The following is an 18,193-nucleotide window of genomic DNA, read 5'->3' as shown; positions in this document are numbered from 1 at the left end:
TTTTTTTTTTTTTTTTTTTCTTTTTTTCTTTTTGGCACTGGGGATCAAACTCGGGTCCTTGTGCTTGGAGGCGGGCAGCAGAACCACTGAGCTAAATCCCCGGCCCCTTGTGAAATGTCATATGGGACAGTCCTTCCTGTTCAGTCACTCACTGGAGTGACTTTCCTTTTTGAAAGTAGAAATATGTTGTTTACTATTGATTCTTTGTTGTTTTTACTGTTTTGAGATAGGGTCTCACTATGTAATTCAGGCCAGCCTTGAAATCACTGTATAGCCCAGGCTGGCCTTGACCTGGCAGTGATCTTCCTGCCCTAGCGTCTGAGTCCTGGGATTACAAGTGTGCCACCATGCCAGGCAGCATTGTTGATTCTTGAATTTGAGAAAATTTATGTAGGATGTTATCATTTAAAGACTTAAGCTGAGGTTTTCCTTATTGTCATCATTATTGTTATCATTAGAGAGTACTGATATTTGTCTCTGTCATCTTCTGAATTGCCTAGTAAATGTCTTCTGTACATTTTTTGGCAGTTTGGGCAGCAAATGAAAAATTGTGCGTTCTCAGTTGTGTTGAATGAAAACTAAACAGGTGTCAACAGCTTTCTTTTCTACCTGCTTGAAGAATGAAGTGGTGCTTTGGGCAACATATGTAGTATTTTGAGAAGGGTAAAGAATGATGATTTATTTCACTATTCTGTAATCCTAAATGTTTCCTTTATTCTTCCATTCTCATTACTTCAGTTTTTTTTTTATGGCATTGTTGGGAATAATTAAGGAAATTGTGATGAGTAGCAGTGAAATAATTTTTAGGATAAAATGGAAAAATATTTCAAGGCATAGGAAAACTAAGATGTAGATCCCAAACTGTATCTTAGATTTGTGTACATGTCCAATTGATCATGCAGAATTTTAGTCTATTTGTAAATTTCTTTTCTTGAGAAGACTTCAAAAACAATAAATACTATATCATACTAACCTTAACAAATATTAAAGCCAGGCATGGTAGTGCACTCTTGCAATCCCAGCACTTGGGAGGCTGAGGCAAGAAGATTGCCACAAGTTCAAAGCCAGCCTTAACTGCACAGTAATTCTCTATCTCAAAACAAAGTGAAACAAAATATTTAAAACTGTTCAATAAAGAAGCTCAAAAACTAAAACAATGTGCAGTAGACTTTGTTGGTATACACATATTTCTTACTATTGGTGCATGCCTGTAAGCCTGGCTGCTTGAGAGACTGAGGCAGAAGGATTGCTTGAATCTGGAAGTTTGAAGCTAGCCTGGGCACCATAGCAAGACCTTATCTCCAAAACAAAACAAACAGAAACCAGTGATTCTTTATCAAAAAGGGATGGGGATGTAGCTCAGTGTGAAGATGCTAGGTTCAATCCTCCCTTCTCACACACAGATAAATTGAAAAGAAAAGAAAAATGAGGCCTAAGAGTCTGACTAACTTGTCCAAGTTCCCAAAGCTAATAAGTAACAGAGCCAAGGTTTTAATTTAAGTGCTCTGACTCCAAATCTAGACTTTTTTGGGGGCACATTTTATTTATTCATTTATTTATTTGGTACCGGGGATTGAACTCCTGTCCTTGTGCTTGCAAGGCAGGCCACCGAACCACTGAGCTAAATCCCAGGCCCTGGCACATTTTACATATGCATAGTGATCACATTCATCATAGAGAATTTGTACCATTTTTTCCTTCTATTCTTTTGTTTTTCTTGTTCCTTGTTTACTTTCCCCCTCTCCCCTCCCTTTTGTTCCCCTTCTCATTTGAACATTTTCTTCCCATTTCCCAATACCTGTTATACATTTTGGTCCTTATTTACAGTTTCCATTTCTTATACTAGAGAAACGCAGTATTTAAACATATGTGTCCTGTTTATTTCACTTAAGAGTATGGTCTCAAGGTGAATCCATTTAGCTAAAAATGTCTCAAGCTTATCCTTCTTTATGGCAGAGTATAAAAAAAACCACATCTTTATCCATTCATTGGTTAATGGGCAATTGGGCTGTTTCCAAGGTTTAGCTATTGCAAACTGTGCTGCTATAAACATGGATGTGCATATATCTCTGTGGTAAAATGATTTAATTCATCTGGGAAGATAGCAAGAAGGGGAATAGCTGGGTCAAATGAAACCTATAGTTTTAGTTTTTTGAGGAATCTCTACTCTGGAGAGTTGTGCCAGTCTACACTCCTACCAACAGTGGAAAAGGGTTCCTTTTTCACTTCTTGGCTGCCAGCATTTGTTATTTAGTTGATGTCTTGATAATAGTCATTCTTTCTGGAGTCAGCTGGAATCTCAGCATTGCTTTAATTTGCATCTCTTGAATGACCAGTGATATTGAGCATTTTTTCATATATTTATTTGCTGTTTCTGCTTCATCTGAGAAGTGTCTATTCAACTGCCCACCTAAATCTAGACTTCTGCCCTATTCTGACCATCTCATCTTTGCTTTTCCACCATATTTCCCATGTACTGATGGCCATCCTTAAATCAGTCATGTTCCTCCATTTTCCTGGTCTTACTAGTGTTCTTCTGTTTCTTGTTGTTTCTTGTCTTCTCTGCCAATAAACCAGTTTCTTGATTTCAACAATTGAGTATTCACACAGATGTGGACCATTTAGTGTGTTTTTCAAGTCCTGTTTAGACTCTTCAGCCATTCTTGGTTCAGATTTCTGTTTTTGTCTTCTATTTCTCACCAGTGTCCTCTCTTTTTTGTGTCACTGCTGATTTCCTGGTTCTCATAAGTAAATAAGTCCTGGGCACTAAGCAGGCCACATATACTGGAAACTGTATTAAAGAAACTGTTGAGTTAAAGATTAATACTGGGTAAGTCAAAGAACACAGACAGGAAGGTCTGCTGTGCCATGGATTTGAGACAGAGCCAGTAGAGGTGACAGCAGAAGCTCATATGGTTTCCAGCCTCAAGAGATGGGACTGCCTAAAGTCACACATGTTCTCATTCTCCCCGCTGCATTATGGGGAGGATCTGCCGGTGTATCTCTGAACAAAGAGAAAAGCAACATGGCAGCACAGGGAACTTCTTTTGTAAGAGTGGGATGGTGTTAGCCTAAACTGGGTGGAGTTGAGTGAGGTAGTATTAAGAGATTGGAGGAGCCTGTGACATCACTAGCTGTTGGGCTGTAACAAGTATTAAGTTACTCTTGGTGGGAGAAGAGGCATAATGGGAAGAAGAAACCTTTGTTCTTTGTGGGAGAAGCCATGTTTTAACATGGAGGGTGCTAGTCTATGTGGCAGCCATCTTAAGGCAAGGGAAATCTAATATTCCAGGCTTTTTTTTAATGGTTGTTGGGTGGAGGTCTCCTCTTCTGGAGCTGCTTCAAACTGACATAGAGGTGTAGGTTGGGGCTAAACCTGGATCTGATGGGGGCAGTGGTAGTGTTGTGCCCAGATCGTGATATCCCCAAAGACCACCAAGGAGTCGAGTCTGATGCAATTACATGAGGAATTTATTGCAGTCTGGAGCCTAAACTCCCGGACCTCACCAACGCAGCAGTTCCGTACTGAGAGCCCGAACCTGATTTTAAACAGGCTTTTTATCAGCAAAGGAAGCGGAACTAAGGGCTTTATAGATGGGTCAGTGCCTGATTGGTTAACATTGGGCAAAGGCAGATGTGTTTCTATTCTATTGGCCAGGGCCAGATGTCCCTCCCGGCCCCAACCACAGGTTTCTGCAAGATTAATAGAGAAGGACACCTGGTTATAGTTTACGAGAACTGTCGCGGGTTTTTCCGAGAACTGGGTCAAAAGGGCACTCTGAGGCTTTTCCAGTAACTGGGTGGCTGCCTGACCACAAAATGGAGTCATTTTTTAAAAATGGAGTCAGTTTGGTCTCTACAGTAGGTGGGGGCTTCTTTCCTCTGCCAAAGTGCTGATAACCCACTGTGATGAGTTCTGTGACTATCTGGTTGGTAAATGCCCTCAAGTGTTCCTGCCAGAAATTTTGAAAAAAGTGAAACTGACAGGGGCCATGTGCCCTTTCTTCTCCCTGGAAGGCTTGCCATCTCCCACCCCTCTCCCCCACCGCTGAGAGCCAGTGTCCAAGAAAAGGCCTTTTTGCTGCTCCTGCCTCCCCTGCAGTCTGCAGGTGCTTCTGCCCCTGTGGAAAGTCAGAATGTCAGTTCTAGAACTTTTCACACTGTTGTAAGGCAGGCAGGCTTCTCTCCATAGGAGTTTTACAGGGCAAGTTTAGTTTTATCTGACTATTTCTCTAATAGAGTAGACCTAATATATATCTCTTGACTGAATATGAGCTAACCATAGAAATTCCTTGAGGGCAGAGACTGGGCTAGAACCTTTGCTAATCCAGGTGTGGTCCAAGGACCAGCCAGACTGCTTCACTTGCTCAAGCTTGTTAGAAACGCAGTCTTTGGCCCACATTAAAGCTTGTGAAGTCCTGTGCTCTAGGGAATGCTTTAGCTTCATGGAAGATGGGAGACTGTTCTTGGAGGCCGATAGAGTTGATGTAGGCAGAGTGGAATGAAATGCATCCTTTCTAGGAGAATGGTCAAGCAGAAATTAGTGAACAAAGCAGCAAGTCTGGTTTTGTGGCGAAAGGAGGAATAAGAGGGTAAGTGTGGCTGGGGTCAGGATATAGAGGGTCTTGAGAGCCAACCAGAGGAATTTGGCAGGGGTCATTGTAGATTTGTGAGCAGAGGATGCCCATGATAGCACTGAGAACTAAATGGAGATATTCTCACTCATACCTCTTTTTCTCCTCCTTCAGCCCTTCTTGTTCTCCAAGCTCCTTCCCTTCCCCTGAAGGACGGCCAGGAGCTGACAGCTTCACTTCTCTCAGCTGGGTCCCAGGTGAGCTGGCACCCCTTTGGCCTCTGTGAGGACCTGCGTCCCTTCTCTGACAGGTAGCTGCCTTGATTGTAAGTTTTTATTAGGAAGTCTGTTTCTTTGACCAATGACCAGGCCCATCTTGGGTTATTACCTTCATTCCCTTTTATCTTTTTCCTTTCTGCCCGATACTTCCCACTTCTCTTTGAGGCAGAGTCCCTCTTGTCCACTGATTTCCTGTTGTAATGCTCCCAGTTCTTCCCCTCACTCCAGATTTGATCACAGGGAGTGGGAATTTAGCAGAGATCTCCTGTTTCAGAAGTTGGTGAAAATCGAAGATGTGGCTGATGTGGCTGTGTCCTTCATCCTGGAGGAATGGGGACATTTGGACCAGTCCCAGAAGTCTCTTTATAGGGATGACAGGAAGGAGATTTATGGGAGTATTACTTCCCTGGGTAAGAATTATTTCACCTGCATGGATTAGGACATCTTAATTTTGGTATTTTGTAAGGAATATTTGTAACACATCATATAAAAAAGCATATATGTTTTAATTGTTATTTTCCTGTAAGTCAACCTCTTTTTTTCTCATTTAAATTATTCTAATTATTTCTACCTTGATAAAGGTATGATTGAAGACTGATAGTACTATACCTGAGGTGAATAGATTTTATAATCCATCAAATGCTTTTAACTTTCTTAAATAAGAGTGCACTTAAACTAATGGGTTTAGATTTTAATTAACTTTTAGTGGTTATTTTATTCCTTGGCAAATTGTATAATTCTTTTTTTTTTTTTGGTATCAGGGATGGAACTGGGGACCTTGCTCTTGTGAGGCAGGCAGTGGAACCACTGAGCTAAATCTCCAGCCCAAATTGTATAATTCTTAACAGAATAATTCTGATTTATGAATACTTCTCAGACCACACTAAATAGTTATTAATTATACTAGTAACTACGATGTCTCAGTAGTACTAGTTCTTTGTGGGGGTGGGGGTGGGGGTTGTGCTGGAGGTTGAACCCAGGGCATTAATACTGAGCTGCATCCTTAGCCCTTTTTTATTTTTATTTGGTACTTTATTTATTTATTGGTACTGGGGACTGAATTTAGGTCCTTGAACTCTTTAAGGCAGGCGGTGGAACCATAGAACTAAATCCCCAGCCCTACCCTTTTTATTTTTTATTTTGAGACAGAGTCTTGCTGAGTTGCCTGGGCTGGGCTTGACTTGTGATCCTCCTGCCTCAGCCTCCCAGAGTACTGGGTTTACAGGCTTACACTACAGTGCCCAGTTCACTGGCATTGTCTCCTTTCTTCTCATGCATGGGTGGCTAGTACACTCCAATACCACTCCAGATCACAGGTCGTTATTTTATGATGTTCACCTCGGTATCTATATTTTACACATTATATCACTTCTTGAATTTGTACCCTTACATCTAACTAAGTTATGATCCTGAAAGCTAATGGTCCTGTGTGCTGCCTAGAGTGATGATAAAAAACTCAGCATTGTTGCAGACATTTTGGGGATTATGGCATTTATTTATTTATATTTTTTTGCAGAACCAGGGATCAAACTCAGGACCTTGTGCCTGCTAGGCAGGCATGGCACCACTGAGCTAAATCCCTGGCCTGGCTTTTAGATTTTTAATCATTGTAGAAGAACCAACCACTTTATATCAGGCACACTGGTGGGCATCAGGTGAAATACATACTCAGTGCCAGATTTCTTTTGAAAAGCATGGCAATCAGCATTGGCTCATGGATTTAGTTCATTCACAGGCTTTTACTTAAGAGGTATATTTGGTTGGTATTAGTATTTTCAAGAATTTCCTTTGTTCATTGGTCTATTGGGATCTTAGGGGTAGTCTTTTGTCTCAGTGAATTATTTATATTGTAAAATGTATATCGAGCCCGGCATGGGTGCACATCTGTAATACCGGTACCTGGGAAACTGAGGTTGGAAGATTGCTTTGAATTCAAGGCTAGCCTGGGCTACACAGCAAATTCAAGACTGAACTACATAGAGAGATCTTGTCCGGGAAAAAAAAAGGTGTATTTAATGAACATATTTCTTTTCTCTCTTCCTTTTAACTTCCAGAAGCTACTCGGAGCCTATTAGTATTGCTATGTGTTTCCAGGCACTATACAGGGTCTCAATGGTTTCATTCCGAGTTGGAAGTTCTTGGCATAGTTCTTTCCTATGTCACTTTCACAGGTGCTCTTGATTCTTACTCTCTGTTTATTTTTTTCATTATCTTCATTGGCACATCTTTACAACTTCAGTCTACCCTTTTACATTGAGACCGTGTTCAGTGGTTTCTGCCTCCTTAGGCCACGTTTGATTGTTTTTGTGCTTGTGGATTTCTAATAGCATTCTAGGTTAGAATTTTTAAAAATATCCAACATATTTGGAAATGAGATTTTAAAAAATAAATAAATGTGTCTTGGAGATATGAAGTGGCTGGAATATTGGGGAACATAAGACAGTGTCTTTCAAAACTGCAACGGGGAGGGACTTAAGGAAGGTATTCTAGATAACTTTCAAGAACTTTGTTTCTAAAGCAGAAGAGGGAGGCTTACTCACTGAGAGTACATGGGTTGAATGGATGGATTATTCTTGTATTTTGGGGGGGAATACAGAGTCTTGCTATGTACACAGGCTGGCCAGTTCAGACTGGCCTCAGACTTGTTATCTCCTACCTCAGCCTTTGACTACTAGGATTACAGGTGTGCACCACCATGCCTGACTGAATGCTCCTTTTTCTAAAGGGGAGAAGTTTTAGGCATATTTAAGTGCTACTCCAAGAGAACTAATAAAGTAGAAGTTGGAAGTAAGGAAGAGCAAATAAATGATCTAGGGAGTTCCCTGGAAAGCAAGAAGGCATGGGAGATCCAGAGTATGGGAGGCATGAAGGATTGATCTTGGTTAAGGAGAGTCATGGCTCCATTGTGAGCAAGGGGAGGATGAAAAATAGGCTTCTTGTAAGCTCAAAGATGGGGCTGTAGGTCATTCAGGGAGCTCTTGGCTGGAAAGCTTTGCTTTTCTGTAAAATAGGAAAGGCACCTGTTGAGAGTGAGTAGGTGATTCAGCAGGTAGTAGAATAAGTAGGAGGTGGTGCAGTAGTGGATTTAGTGTAGTGCAGTGGAGAACTGTGGCTTTAAAAGGTTCATATATGCACATAGTAAAAATTAAAATAGTATAAATGGGTATAAAGTGAAAAATAATGCACCTACCTAGAATTTTCCTCAGAGAGCCAATGATTATTTTTTGTTTGTTTTTTGAAATACAGTCTGGCTATGTAATTTAGGCTGGCCTTGAACTCACTGTGTAGCCCAGGCTGGCCTTGGACTCATGGAAATCCTGCCTCAACATGCTGAATGCTAGGATTACAGGTGTGTACCACCATAGACAGCAAGGCAGTGATTAGTACCAGGATGTTGATTATCTCTAGCCATGTTTGTGTATTTGTTTGTTTTGTGGTACTGGAGTTCAAACCCAGGACCTCCACACTGAGCTATATCCTCTCACCCCTTTTTTAATTTTAGGCACAGGGCTTTTCTAAGTCTTATAGTTGCCCATGCTGGGCTTGAACTTGGGATCCTTCTGTCTCACAGAGTACTGGGATTACAGGGGTATGCTGCCCCTCCCAGTTCTAGACATGTTTTTTATATATACGTTCATAAAAAATAATAGCATACCATATATATTAGTCCATTTAAAAAATATAGTAATGGAAACATTTTTATATAGATGTTAAATAAAATGAATAAGAAAAAGAGCCAAATTTAGAAAGACGGACAAGCTAGGGAACCAATGAAGTTGAAGGTCATGATTTTGAAGTCTGATTGAGCTTTTTTATACATCCCCTTACCCTCATTGCTCAGCAGCCTGGCACAGCATTGAGCAAGGACAGTTGAACATACACATAAACCAAGACTCTCATCAGAGAGCTTATCATTTACACCATGAAGAGGCAAGGGAGGGGGCAGGAAGCCAGTGTGTAAACAGACTGGTATCACAATATATATAGCCCCTCTCCTTGGAAAAGGATAATGGTTAATATCCCAATCCTAATAATTGGGGTTAATATACTAATTGTTAATATCAGAGGTACATGGAGCTGTGATGGTTTTAAAATTTATCACTGGAAAAAGAAAGGTATGTGCTTGTTTTGTTTGACTTGTTGAATGGAAGAGAATTCTAGTAAGAATACAATATATGAGCACAGGTAGATAGAGATAACAAGGGATGACTCAAAACTATGGTTAATGTTTATGTTTTAAAAACTTTATTACACATTGTCAAGAATGATGGAATATCTTTGAAGTGAAGGAGAACCTTTGAATATTTTGAGAGGAACTGATGACAATGTGTCTTTTAGTGTAATAAAAAAATTTTTTTTTTTTTTGTATTGGGATTGAACTCGGCACCTTGTGTTTGTGAGGCAGTTGGTGGCACCACTGAGCTAAATCCCTGGCCATAGTGTAATAAAACTTTTTTTTTTAGTGTAATGAATTTTTAAAAATTTAAACATTCATTGCTGGGCGTCGTGGTGCTCACCTGTAACCCCAGCACTCGGGAGGCTTAGGCAGGAGGATCGCTGTTAGTTCGAGACCAGCCTGGGCTACATAGTGAGTTCCAAGTCAGTCTCAACTACATAGTGAAACCCTGTCTCAAATACCCATCACCAAAAAAAATTTAAACATTCACTGTATGTTTTGTTTTTATACCTTGTACTGTAATTATTGGGATTATCTGCCTTGTTAAATGGGGGAGAAAAAAACATAAAAGTCTGGTTTTATGGTAGATTTTTTTGTTTGTTTATATATGAATTTCCACTGTTAAAATATAGAAAATAAAATGATAATAGAAAATAAAATAGCTATGTAGTAAAATAAAATTTTCTTCATGGAGGGCTGGTGATGTAGGTCAGTTGGACAATGTGTTCTTTGCATGTATGAGGCCTGGTTTTGTTCCCACCACCACAAGATAGAATAAAAACCAAAATTGTCTTCATGCTACAAAAATTACAACTTAGGACTGTGTCAAAAAGGATGAAATAGTACCTACCTCAACAGGTAATTGTAAAGATTATATAATGTCATAAAATTGTAAAGCAGCTTGGCATAATTCCTGGCCTGGAGTAAGCACCCAGCAAATGTTAATTCTTATTATCATTATTGCATGTTGAAAATTATTTTATTTGCAAAAGTATTTCTTTTTACTCTTGTGGTATGGTAAATTTAACCCAGGGTTTCCCATTTGTCTGAAAAGCACTATACACAAGACCATACTACTACATCTCTGGACCTTTTGTAAAATTTTATTTTGTGACATGGTCTCATTAAGTTGCCCAGGCTGGTCTCAAACTTGGGATCCCCTTGACTGAGCCTCCCAGGTAGCTATGTTACAGGCATATGCCACAGGATGCAGCACAGAAGTCTTATTAGGAAATTCTCTATAGGCCATGATCTTTTTAGCATTTAAAAAATAATATTGCCGCCAGGCATATAACTCAGTGGTGCAGTGCCTGCCGGGCAAACCCAAAGTACTGGTTCAATCCCTGGTACTGGAAAAAAACAAAAACAAAACAAATAAAAAATAATATTGCCTATTATTTGTTAATTAGTGAAGATTTCTCTCTGCACATCATATTGAACATCAATGTTTTGAGTAAAATATCAGCTGGTAATATTTGTGCTGATCATTGTACAAGGGAACTGATCTTGGGCATTAAAAAATTCATCTATCAATAAATCACTATTGCATGTTCACCTAGCTCTTCTCTTAGTATAGAAAAAAAAATCCTTTTTTCCCCCCTCATTTAGACAAGTTCATACCATACTCATATCCTCTTGGGATTGGAAAAACCAGAAAAATCGTCTTTCTTCAAACTCTGAATTTATAGGAAGAAGAAAGTGAACACTGGGGTTAGCTGCATAACCCAAAGTCAAATCTTTTAAAGAATATTGTATTTATGGGCTGGGGATGTATCTCAGTGGTAGAGCACTTGCCAAGCACGTACAAGGCTCTGGGTTTGATTTCCTGAATGAAAAAAATAAAAAGATTAAAAAAAGAAAGGGGGTGAATATTATATTTAATACTGTGCATGTGTTCACAGATTCACAGATACTGTCTTTAAGTATTATAGCAAGAGAATACCACGTACCTTCTTCATTAAGTTAGATGACTGCTCTCCAGTCCCATTTCTTTGGCCCGTTCTTGCCAGCATTTCTTTGCCTACCCTGCCTGGTTTTCTGCTTAATATTTATTGCATCCTCATTTTCAAGTCATATTTACGAAGTCAGGTGTTTCTAACACATGTTGGTTTCACTTAATTATCCTGTATCCCTGCATCATCTCCAATAATGCAAGGAATAGCTAATTTCCCCATTTTCCTTCTCTTATTTCAGATTATGAGCCCAAGGACAACAACAGGGAGCTTGTAGCCAAGCAGATTTCTAATGAAGCCAGTTCACCCAACTCACATTGGGTGGCAGTAGGAAGCACCGAAAGAAATATTCCTCGGAGTCAAGAGATTGCAGAAGTTAGTGACCTTAAGGGCATGGTACAAAGGTGGCAGGTAAATCCCACCATGGGGAAACCGAGGCAAAATCCTTCCCAAAAGAGAGATCTTCGCACTAGTGCGGACATGAACCGTAAGCAGAGCACAAATGGTGAGAGAGGGCACAGATGTAATGACTGTGGGAAATATTTCCTTCAAGCCTCCAACTTTATTCAGCATCGGCGAATCCACACTGGAGAAAAGCCATTTCAGTGTGGTGAATGTGGGAAGAGCTATAATCAGCGCGTGCACCTCACTCAGCACCAGAGAGTCCACACCGGTGAGAAGCCCTACAAGTGCCAGGTGTGTGGGAAAGCTTTCCGGGTGAGCTCCCACCTTGTGCAGCACCACAGTGTCCACAGCGGGGAGAGGCCTTACGGGTGCAACGAGTGCGGGAAGAGCTTTGGTCGCCACTCACACCTGATTGAGCATCTGAAACGGCACTTCCGGGAGAAGTCCCAGATATGTACGTGGGAGGGGTTTGTATTCAGGAATTACATGAAGGCAAAATTTTGTTTTATTAGCTTAGTGGGGCAGGACAAATGGGCTCTAATACTGGGAGCAGTAGGAAGGAACAAAGACCGCAGTTTTTTATATTCTTATTTATACTTAATCGTCTAATAGGCAAAAAACCCTATTCCCTTCTATCCCCTATCCACAACCTCCCTTTCCCCCTAAAATGTACTTGCTTTTATCACTTACCTGTTTTAACCTAATACTGCTATTACTTGACTCATACATTTTAGACATTCTTTTTGGGGGTACTGGGGATTGAGCCCAGAGCCTTTACACAGAGCTGTATCCCCAGCCATTTTTATTCTTTAATTTGAGCCAGAGTCTGGCAAAATTACTTACTTGCTTGGGCTGGGCTTAAACTTGTGATCCTTCTGCCTCAGCATCTCAGCATGCTACAATTATAGGCTTGTACCTCTGTGCCCAGTTTTCTATAGCCTTTCTGTAGTAATTGACAATTTGGCTTCTGTACGTGCATCTTTCTTTGTTCCTTGTTCTCTCTCTCCTTTTTTTTTTTTTTTAATTTTGTTGGTACCAGGGACCTTGCACTTGTGAGGCAGGCAACAGAACAATTGAGCTAATTCCCCTGCCCCTTGTTCTCTTAATATAGTTACTTTATTTATTTTAAAATGATAACAGTGGTATATCAAATTTGGAGGAAAGAGGAAGACAGAAATAAAACATGCAGAATCCTAGGGAACCAAGCTATCATTATTTAATTTGTTTTCCTATATCTTTTTTAATGAACTTGTGTCATTAGTCACAGAATACAGTCAAGTGTGACATATGCACTTTCCAGTGTTTCAGTTTTCCTGTTGGTTATTTTGGACAACCTCCCATCATTAATGACATTGTAATTTACTCAGCTTTAGTCAACTATTCTTTGATTATTCAATTCTAATTTTTTTTTTTTTTTTTGGTACTGGGGATCAAACTCAGGACCTTGCGTGTGTGAGGTAGGCAGTGGAACCACTGAGCTAAATTCCCAGCCCACAATTCTAATTTTTTATCTATTGTCCCGATAACCATGTTGCCCCTATACATTTTCCTATATTTAGGATTATTTCCTTATAATAGATTTCTAGTTGTGGGATTAGTAGGTGAAAAAATAAAAAACATTTATATGACTATACTGCTTTCTAAAACAGTTGCACTGTATATAGTATCAGTGTAAATAAAATTTTGCTAGGGTTATTAAAATTTTTTAGGCCAGGCGTGGTGGCTCATGCCTGTAATCCCAGCACTTGGGAGGCTGAGGCAGGAAGATCACTGTGAGTTCGAGACCACCCTGGGCTACATAGTAAATTCCAGGTCAGTCTCAACTATGCAGTGAGACCCTGTCTCAAAAAAAAAAAAAAAAACCAAAACCAAAAACAAAATTTTTTAACCATTTGTGTAAGCAGAAGAGAATTTGTTTTTATGTTGATTTCCTTAATTTGGTTATGAATAAGGTTGTGTAAAATTTCCTGTTTACTTTGTGAAAATATTTTCAAATGACATTAAATATGGGTGAGGTTACTATAAACTGAACTGTGAACATTAAGACTTTTTATTAGTATTCTTCAGCCAACTAAGACTGGCCAAAGTTTTTGATTAAATTAAATTAATTATTATTATTTGTGTGTGTGTGTGTGTGTGTGTGTGTGGTACTGGGCATTGAACCCGGGCCTTCACACTGAGTTGCGATCCCTCTCACCCTCAGACAGTCTTGCAAAGTCATTAGGCTGGGCTCAAACTTGCAATCCTCTTGCTTCAGCCCCTTTGACTGCTGAGATTAGAGGTGTATACAACCACACTTAGTGAACATTTTATTATGTTAATTTTAAAATTGATGCTCTTGATGTCCTCAAGCTCAGCTACTTATGATTCACACTAACATCACTGTCATGTCTTCCTTCATGGTATAGACATTTATGAAGTTTATAATGTCTTTAGGGTTTTGTGTTGAGCTGAGCTGTCTCAGCCATTTTTATCCTGTTCTTGGGGACTACCCCATTTGGAAAGACCGTCTGATAACTCTCTGGACTTGAAAAGCAATTGCTTCTCAAGTGTCTTTCACATCCTACTTGCAGTTGTTCCTCAGACTTATTTCCCAGTCATTATTCTCAGCCTTCTCCACTCTTTTGGACCGGAGAAGAAGTGCTTGATGCATTCATCCAGCCACTTATTTTGGAGCCACTAGTGCTAAGTGCTCAGGGTCTGGCAGGGAATAGAACAAATCCCATTGAAGTTCTCATGAGGCTGTGGTCTGGTGGGGTGGCAGATAAAGATGAGAGAAGCATGCTGGGTGTGATGGTACATGCTTGTAATCCCAGCACTTGGGAGGCTAAGGCAGGAGGATCACTGTGAGTTTGAGACCAACCTGGGCCACATAGTCCAAGGCCAGCTTGAACTACTACATAATGAGACTCTGGCTCAGAAAACAAAAAATAACAACAAAGAAAGGATCTGAGAAGTATGAGGTTCCATATGAGAGAAACTAAAGAGGGTCAGCTCAGGTGAGAGGGGCAGGGATCTTGATGATATTTTTTATTGACTTGCTTCTTGTTTCATGGCTCCTAGTCAGATATTTCCTAATTCCAAACACTTTTTAATCCTTTGTCTTTTCCTTCTTCCAGTTTTTGTCAGTTCTCACCATCCAGTTATGTGTTTTTGTTCTACCTCATTTGGTGTGCTAACTTCTTTTGGGGTACTAAATCTGTCCTCATTCCTGTGTCCCCTCCCATTTCAGAATTCCTTTTACTCCTTCCAGATAATGACATTTTTTTTGCTTGTCCTATCCTAACCTCAGCAAGGCTATAGACTAACTTCAGTCATTTCTACTCTCCATTAAGTAGATTTCTTTTTTGTCTTGCTCTTTTCACTGGACAAATACCTTCCTTTTGGTATGTACCTACGTGTATCCCCTTTTGTTCTGTGATAGTTTCATTTAATTACCACCCCCACCCCAACACTTTCTTTTTCTTCTGCAAAATAACTAATATTTGCATTTTTGCTCTTAACTTTTTTAGGCAGTGACAGAAGAAGTAGGAAGAATGCAAAACTGAATGTTAAGAACAAAATTTCAGAATTTTCAGAAGCAGACATGGAAGTATCAGAAAAAGTCCAAAGGAATGCTTCTGAAGTTCAAGGTTTTGAAGAAGGCTATGAACACCAAAGCAAGGCTGAGAGAAAGCAGGGACTTCCTATGGAGATACTAGGACAGCCTTCTTCAAAGAGGATGAATTATAGTGAAGTCACTTACATCCACAAAAAACCCTCCACAGGAGAGAGACCACATAAATGCAACGAATGTGGAAAGAGCTTTATTCAGAGTGCACATCTTGTTCAACATCAACGAATTCACACGGGGGAGAAGCCATTTCAGTGTGATGAGTGCGGGAAAAGCTACAACCAACGTGTGCACCTCACTCAGCATCAGCGAGTTCACACAGGTGAGAAACCCTACACCTGTCATTTATGTGGAAAAGCGTTTCGAGTGAGGTCTCATCTTGTTCAGCACCAGAGTGTGCACAGTGGGGAGCGGCCCTTTAAGTGTAATGAATGTGGGAAAGGTTTTGGAAGGCGTTCACACCTTGCTGGACATCTGCGACTCCACTCCCGTGAAAAGTCCCATCAATGTCATGAATGTGGAGAAATCTTCTTTCAGTATGTAAGCCTAATCGAACATCAGGTGCTCCATGTGGGTCAGAAAAATGAGAAAAATGGCATTTGTGAAGAAGCATACAGTTGGAACTTGACTGTGATTGAAGACAAAAAGATTGAGTTACAAGAGCAGCCTTATAAATGTGACATATGTGGAAAAGCCTTTAATTACAGTTCAGACCTCATTCAACATTATAGAACTCACACTGCAGAGAAAACCCATAAATGTGATATATGTAGAGGAAATACTGGCCAGTGTTCCCACATAAAACATCAAAAAATCTGTCCCAGTGCAAAGCCCCATCAGTGTAATGAATGTGGAAGAGGCTTCACTCTGAAGTCACATCTTAGTCAGCATCAGAGAATTCACACTGGTGAGAAACCTTTTCAGTGTAAAGAATGTGGAATGAGTTTCAGCTGGAGCTGTAGCCTCTTTAAGCATCTGAGAAGCCATGAGAGGACAGATCCCATAAACACCTTAAGCACATAGATGTTTCTATTAAAAAACAGTACAATGGTAGGGAAGCCTTCCTAAAGAGACCTTATTCCTATAATGAGTGTAATAACAATATGATGCATTTTTCTAACTTAACCATTAAATCTACAGATATATTGAACTCTTTCAGTTAGAATTCAGCCTAAAGGAACACTGGAGCATCCACAATGAGTAAATACCTGTTTGCTTTCCCTTTTGAGAAGTGCTTTGGGTAGCATCTTTATGCTTAGAAATCTAGGTAAAAAAGAGAACCCCTGGATATGCAGATGAAGGAAAGCCTTCAGATGACATTCATTCTTTATTAGAATTTCAGAAAATTGATTCTGAGGAAAGCTTTATGAGCACAGTAGAAATAACCTTTATTTGTAGTGTCTTCCTTGTTTGACAGCATATTGATTCAGGGAAGAGTGCAGTGAAAGAACTCTTAACGCATGATATCTGTTTTGGTACGTGAGCAATGAACTTTTCTAGATATGATTATCCCAACCACTAAAATACTCCAATCATTGTTTCCATCTTAAGTATTAAACCCTTTGAAAAGAAATTGACTTAGGTATCTATATTTTGGCAAAATTGGGGTTCAGGGGTTTGATGAGATGTGTTCCTTCTGCTGTATTCAATCTACAAATTGTTTATGAAGTACTCTATCTCACTTTCATATTGATTATACCAGTGACAAGGTTATCTAGTTAAAAGTTAAATTTGTAAATTTGTGAGAAACTGTATTCTGAATCACATCTTAAGGTATGTGAGAAGGACCTTAGGGAGATAGAGAAGAAAGGCAAAACTGGTGGGTGGTTTATAGTACACACAAATCCATAGAGTGAATCGGACCAACCATGAGAATTTGTGTGTGTGTGTGTTACTAAGCATTGAACCCAGGGCTTTTGCGATGAGCTCTTTTAAAAGAAAATTTTTTTAAAATTTTGAGATCATGTCTTGCTAAGTAACCCAGGCTGAGCTGGAATATTATACATGTATGCCACCACACTTAGCTTGAATTAGAGATCTTAATCTAAGCAGTATATGCTCTAGTTCCCAAGTACCCTGTGGTTAGACCTCCCTTATAGGGTTATGGCGTGTAGAATGAGTTTCAGCTTGCGTTGCAACCAGAATTGCTAACAAGGAGCTGATATAGATGTGGTCCAGTACAACCTGCCATGTGGGAAGGTATTGGTGGGAATTTTTCAGGGGAATGATAAGAACATTGGGTAAGAACGTTGACTCAAGAGTGTTTGCTACAGAGAATGAGAATGCTTCAGAGGTACTGCTGAAGTCTTGCTTCTGCTGACTTTGGTCCCCATGAAATATTTGTTGATTTTATATGTGACTTATGGTGTTGCCCACTCTAGACTCCTTTACTAAGCTGGTACACCCACTTCCCAGCAGCTCTTGTGTTTTGCCTGCTAAGTGTATAGCTAAGGCTAAGCTGTCTTTCTTCAGAGATTTGGGGATTGTTCTCAGAAGATGGGAACTGCCTCAGCCCAGGAGATTTCTCCTCTGTGCCCTCATCCAATCACTGGTTGACATGATTGACAGGGATTTTTTTTAAAAAAAAAGGCTGATCACTTACCATGAGAGGGAAAACTGGCTCAGTTTGTACCCCAGAACCTTCTGGGGATCAGACCAAGGCTACATTTTATCAGGCCGCATCCATGCTTAGCTTTTTCTTTTCATTGTTCTCTTTCATTCCCAGGGCTTTTCCTAAGGAGCACACTCAATAAATCTATGTAGTGCTGAGTTCCTGTCTTAGGCTCTACTCTAGAGAAACTCACATAAAACACTTGGTGCCATAAATGGTCCTAGGAAGATGACTACAAGAATGGCTTGTGGAGTTGTTCACTCACCATTAGGCCATGAGAACCCCATCACTGGTAGAGTGCGGAATATTGCTAGTTTCATCATATAGTACCTGTTCAATCACTAGATACTGACCTGTAAACTGGGTTGGATTATAGGTGGAAAAGATGAACTGATTTATGTAAGGTTTGGGACAAACAGGGATATAATACAATGATTATAGGATAAGTATTTCTGCTGAAAGTCACTGCCTCTTTGAAGATAGAAAATGACAGGGAATAGCCAGCAAGCTAATGAAAAGTGTGAGAGAGACCCCCATCTACAGACATAGTCCCAGAACTAACGTTCACCTGTGAGATTTAATG

At 39.9% G+C, this 18,193-nt stretch overlaps 1 protein-coding gene across 11 annotated transcripts in view; it reads left to right on the top strand.

Moving 5' to 3' along the window:
- Zkscan5 (zinc finger with KRAB and SCAN domains 5) overlaps window positions 1-16,886 on the top strand; it is a 27,706-nt gene extending 10,820 nt beyond the window's left edge. For 5 of the 11 annotated variants that reach the window (XM_010642717.3, XM_033764777.1, XM_033764778.1 and 2 more), the window contains exons 3-6: window positions 4,749-4,831; window positions 5,127-5,262; window positions 11,223-11,840; window positions 14,899-16,885. In XM_010642717.3, coding sequence (XP_010641019.1) covers window positions 4,749-4,831; window positions 5,127-5,262; window positions 11,223-11,840; window positions 14,899-16,022 — 1,961 coding nt within the window. In that variant the 3' untranslated portion in view covers window positions 16,023-16,885. Of the gene's footprint in view, window positions 1-4,748; window positions 4,832-5,126; window positions 5,263-11,222; window positions 11,841-14,898 lie in introns of all 11 variants that reach the window. The other 6 variants (XM_033764774.1, XM_033764775.1, XM_010642714.3 and 3 more) reach the window with 4 other exon arrangements.
- The last annotated feature ends 1,307 nt before the right edge of the window (window positions 16,887-18,193 follow it).

The sequence above is a fragment of the Fukomys damarensis genome, unplaced genomic scaffold (genome assembly GCF_012274545.1).
Source record: "Fukomys damarensis isolate Sample0158 unplaced genomic scaffold, DMR_v1.0_HiC HiC_scaffold_17, whole genome shotgun sequence".
In the NCBI taxonomy this organism is placed as follows: domain Eukaryota; kingdom Metazoa; phylum Chordata; class Mammalia; order Rodentia; family Bathyergidae; genus Fukomys; species Fukomys damarensis.
Note: the sequence above shows the minus strand (reverse complement) of the source record. Positions and strands in the feature narration are given on the sequence as shown.